Below are 5,103 nucleotides of genomic sequence, written 5' to 3'. Positions count from 1 at the left end.
GGCTATTGAAAATGTGTCCCAAAAACTTAATGATTGGATAAATGGCACGGAAAGGTATGCTAACATAGCTCATGTTTCATCCGATGTGTTAATATTTATCGCGATCTTCGATGTAAGTTTTTGTAAATAAAAAAATCAAGGATTTCAGCATAAGTATTTTCTTTCTTGACAAGGCTCACAGATTTTTTAGGGAATTTTTCTTGAATACTATCCCACTCCATAATATAAAGCAAAATTTAAAAAATACTGAAATATACCATAAACCTAATACCATATATACAATAATAATACAAAAAAAGGTGGCAACACCAGGACATTTCTAATACTGTAAATGCAGCTTAAAGTACAAGCAAGTTTTGTTTTATCATTCAAAAATCACCTTGTCATTCAAAGCGAACCAAATTTTCTTTTTGGAAAATTTATTTGTTACCAAGCATTTAACGTAATTATGGCAAATCTATACATCGAATTAAAAACCGAATGGAGCAAACATGCCCCAAATTTGGCTCATTGCTCCCAACTGCTGAATGGTTTCAAGCTGGAGCTAGTGAAGTCTAACTTTGGAACAATCGAAGTCTCATCGAGTTCCAAGCAGAAGGATGAGCTTATCAAGTCCCGGGAGATGTTGGAAATTGCCGTGGAGCACAGTATCACCATCAGGGACTATGCTGCCTTTGAGCGGTATATGGCTCAGTTAAATACTTACTACTATGACTACGATAAGTACCTGGAATCATCGAAGCACATGCACAAGTTCATGGGTCTGAATCTGCTCTATATGCTGGCCACCAATCGCATTGCTGATTTTCACATTGAACTAGAGCGTTTGCCGTCGGCCATTTTGCTCCATGATAACTATATCAAACCCGTTTTGGCCTTGGAAAACTACTATATGGAGGGAAGATATAACAAGATACTGCAAGCCAAGAAATCTATGCCCTCGGAGATCTATTCGAATTTTATGGACATGCTGGTTGACACTGCTCGTGAGGAGATTGCTTCCTGTATGGAAAAGTCCTACCTAAAGATGGCTCCTAAGCAGGCTGCTCAGCGTTTGGGACTGCGTGCTGGTTCCAAGGAGCTTTTGGATCTGGCCAACAGGCGTCAATGGTGTATGGATGAGGAGGGAAACTATGACTACACTGGGCTTCATAACAGACCATTGGAGAAGGTATCTGCCAAGGACATTGCCACCCATAATCTAACCTATGCCCAAGAGCTGGAGAAAATTGTTTAAAATTTTGTATTCGATTTTTGATCATATTCTTCTAAAGCAGAGAATAATGTCCAAAGATTTTTCATTCATCTATAAATCTGTAAATACCGGGCATTTCCTTTTTTATCATAAAATCTAAGACTTTTCTAGTCTTTTAAAATCATTATGGCATCTATATTTTTCAAATTTCAAAACTTGGTCCATCATTTTCTCTAAACCATTTGATTATCTTAAAATCTGTAAATGTAAACCTCTTAAGTAAAGCAATACCTTCCGATCGGTATATTACTCGTTATGACCGGACTATCATAGCATCGCAGAGTGCTTCGTCATTATGTGAATTACCGTCCACAGGGATAATCTTAAATCAAAAGCCCCATAAAGTATGCAACGTTTTTTGTGTCTCTATAGGAATTTATGGTTTTCCTACTGAGACTGCCACTTGCCATGCAAAGTTTCCATTTTCTTTATCTATAAATTATCCGGACATCTCATACCCCCTCTCCATTACCTATCGGTGCTTATCTTCCGCAACTTGAAAATATTTTTATAGTACAACGTCTGCTGCTCCCTCGTTGTTGCTGTTTTCTTTTTTTTTTGTCTGTGTCACGTTAATTACCCAATAATTTTGCACATGACGCGACTTTTTTACTGAGAAATTTTCATAATCATTTTTGTTTCTTCGTTTTTTATGTTACGGCAAACTCCCCAGACATTTTGGGCGCTCCCCGAGCGGAGGGCGTTTCCTTTCCAACTAATGACAGCTTTTGCCCCATGAAGTTGTTACTTTGTTTAATGTCTAAGGAATTCCTGGGTACTCACATGCAAAAAAGTCAAGTGGATGGCAAAAAAAAAAAAAAAAAAAAACGCTGATGGCGTTTTGTAGGAGGACAAAGGGACCTTGCTTTTGGCTTTCCATTTTTTGCCTCAATGAGCGGATCAATCAACGTGTCAAATCGTCTTGAAATGATGTGGATGCGCACGTGATATCCGTTGGAAAACCGATTTAACAAATTACCACAGCAGGCATTTTTGGTTAGTTAAATTTTTGGGTTTTCTTTGGAGGTTTTTTCTTTTCTTTTTTTCGAGAAGAAAATTGAAAAAGCCCGATATGTCAGAATTCTTTTGGGCAATCACGAACGACTTAAGCTTCATTGATTGACGTTTGATTGAGAATTACCTTAGCCATTGTGTCAATCAAGGTGTGTTATGGGAAATCGAATTTGTCTTTGGCACATATCAAAATATGCCTAAGACCAAGGAGAAAATTCAATTGAGGTGTCAGTTGGAAAATTTAATTTGCCTGTCGCCTCTCGTTTTTCGTTGAATTTTCATTCCCTTCTATCTTCTTGCCGTTTGGCAAATTTTAAAACGTTAATCGCTGAAGTTTTTTATGTATTTTTTTTTAATTTTTTTTTTACACTGTGTTTTCTTTTCGGGGACATTGATGAATGGGACATGGACAGTGGCTGATGATGATGGTAGAGCGGATAGAGGGGCGGAGAGGGAAGCTGGTTCAGATTGGAAAATAAATTGAAAAGTTGCTACGTTAACGTTATTTTGTACTATTTATATACACACCCGTATAAATAAAAGAGAAGATGGCGTCTGCCGAGTGTTTGCCAAAGCGTAATTGAACGGCTCTGAAAGTGAGTTTAGCTCTCGGGCTTACAGCTTTAATTGAAAGTCGGATCTAGATTCGTTGATATCGAATTGTAGGTAAATATATATATCGGGAAAAGGAAATGAGTAACTTTTTAAGCTTTAAAATTTGTCGTAAAACTTGAATTTTTTATATTTATTAAGCCAAGAAATGTAACTAATGTTATGACAAGTCTGATTACTTACTAAAATTTAGTTTTTATTATATAAAAGACCTCTTTTTAACATATTTTTAGTCGTTTTTCAGAGTTAAAGTTAACTTAAAATTATTAACAAATATTTCTTAACATTTTTATTTATTTCTTAACGTACTCTTCAATATTTCTCCTTTGAACTTGCCCCTCAAAACTTTTTGCCGTATTATTTCCCAACGCGCATTATGCGAAAAACAATGAAATTAACGAACCAAACACGAATGAGAAAATCGCGATGCGATGCGATGGGAAACTCTCTTCTGGCTGTGTCCCTAAAGAAATGCAAAGATATAGCCAGTTGAATAGGAGGATAAAGATTGCTAAAAGAGAGAGAGAGAGAGAGGAGAGAGGAGGAAGAGTGAAAAGCAGGCATCGCACAAAGCAAAAAAATGTTCAAAAAAGCGTAAAATCAAAGCGCTCTGCAAACGCGCACAGATGGTTCCATAATTAAATAAGCATCGACTGGCAGTGGCTTTAAGGGTGAGGGGGGATAGCTGCGGGGCTAGCTGAAATGGCGGCAATACCGACACCATTTTTGAAGTCATCCAGCTGCGGGTCTAAAGGCACTGCTACTATCTGGAAATACACTGAAAATAATATTTTTAAAATTATTTAAATATATTTTTTCATTTTAAGTTAAACAACTAATTAGCAAGTTTATAACAATTTTTAACAAATTAATTTAATATTTTTGATTTAATTTAGTATATATTTCTTTCAGTGCTTCTATCCTGACTGTTCCTGTTCCTTTTCCTCGAAGTTCTTTTACCGCTTCAGGGTTTTCCCTTCGACCTTCTGCTGGTCTCACATTTCCTTCCACTCCTTCCCTCCGTCGACACTCACTCATTTTGCCATTTTACCTAATTGGTAATTTTGACTCCACACCTCCCCTCCTTACAGGCACTCCGACGACAACCGCTCCACTTCTACACCCCATCCCTTAGATACTCAAATAATTCCCATCGTTCAGATATTCCGGCCATAGCTCCTTTAGCCCGCCCGTCCATCCACAATTGATTTCGGTTAGGTGTGCGAGTGGGCAAAGGCAAACGTAAAGGACGATTGACAAGTTGCCTGGAGGACACTTCAGCGCGACACTTCAGGTATGTCCTGGCTGCTTTTCACGTGCTCTTTAGCCTATTTCCCGTTTCCTGCACCGAACTGGTAACCAAATCTGAATCCCGAATCCGAATTCGAGTCCTTTCTGGCCACTGGCCTTGGTTATTGTTGTTGTCATTCGTTAGCGCTAGCGGTGGGAGGACCACCAAAAAGGACCCTTCTTTGGGGGAGGTGGGGGTGGTGCTGCGGCATGCGCATGCTAATAAGTAAATCCAGCGATCCAATCCAGAGAATAAATATTTGACAAACGTACGCAGGGCGGAAAACTTGGAATGTAAGTATAATAAATGCGATTTTGAATTTGAGTCCTGGCGTCCTCGTTGTTTTCGCGAGGGGTGGTGGATGGGATGGTGTTTTTTGGTCCTGAAAGCAGGACTCTACTGTGCTACGTGCCACTTGTTTTAAAATTCAGCGTCAAAATCGTTTTATTTGCCAATATTTCACTGTGCGCTCGAGTCCTTCGTCCTTAGTCCTTCGTCCTTTACACTCGTTCTCGTCCACCGCTGTATCCTGTCGCTCAGTTTATTAATGGTGTTGGTTTTCGGATTATTTAACGGTGTATTATTTTATTATTTATTTTTGCATTAATTTTTGATGTCCTCTCAGAATTACTTTCGGCCATCAGCATCATCATCATCATCGACGAAAACCCGCAAACCTCTCTAATGGGTTAAGCCTGGGCTTTTTTCGTCGTTGGCTATGTTAACCCTTCAATTATATACTTTATTGGTTGAAAGTTTTTGGCATCGATTTTCGGTTTGATTTCTTTTATTCGGCAGACAGCTGTCCGGTAATTATTTATGCATTTCGACAACGGAATGAGTTTGGGTTAGGCTGCTGGCTGCCTTTGTTTCCATTTTGGGAATTTCATGACAGCCTGCACGGCGCTTTTTTAATTTGTGTCTCTGCGTT

At 38.7% G+C, this 5,103-nt stretch overlaps 1 protein-coding gene across 1 annotated transcript; it reads left to right on the top strand.

The window, feature by feature from the left end:
- The first annotated feature begins 321 nt into the window (after positions 1-321).
- On the top strand, positions 322-1,528 carry LOC108118191 (26S proteasome non-ATPase regulatory subunit 8). Its single transcript, XM_041818207.1, has one exon. The coding sequence runs from the start codon at positions 332-334 to the stop codon at positions 1,235-1,237; it is 906 nt and encodes a 301-aa protein (XP_041674141.1). The 5' UTR covers positions 322-331; the 3' UTR covers positions 1,238-1,528.
- The last annotated feature ends 3,575 nt before the right edge of the window (positions 1,529-5,103 follow it).

The sequence above is a fragment of the Drosophila eugracilis genome, unplaced genomic scaffold, assembly GCF_018153835.1.
Source record: "Drosophila eugracilis isolate 14026-0451.02 unplaced genomic scaffold, ASM1815383v1 contig_2154, whole genome shotgun sequence".
Classification (NCBI taxonomy): Eukaryota; Metazoa; Arthropoda; class Insecta; order Diptera; family Drosophilidae; genus Drosophila; species Drosophila eugracilis.
The sequence above is the reverse complement of the archived record's forward strand: the minus strand, read 5'-3'. Positions and strand labels throughout refer to the sequence as shown.

Excerpts from the sequence above, each read along its gene's own strand:
- LOC108118191 (XM_041818207.1), top strand. The coding sequence starts at position 332 with ATGCAGCTTAAAGTACAAGCAAGTTTTGTTTTATCATTCAAAAATCAC.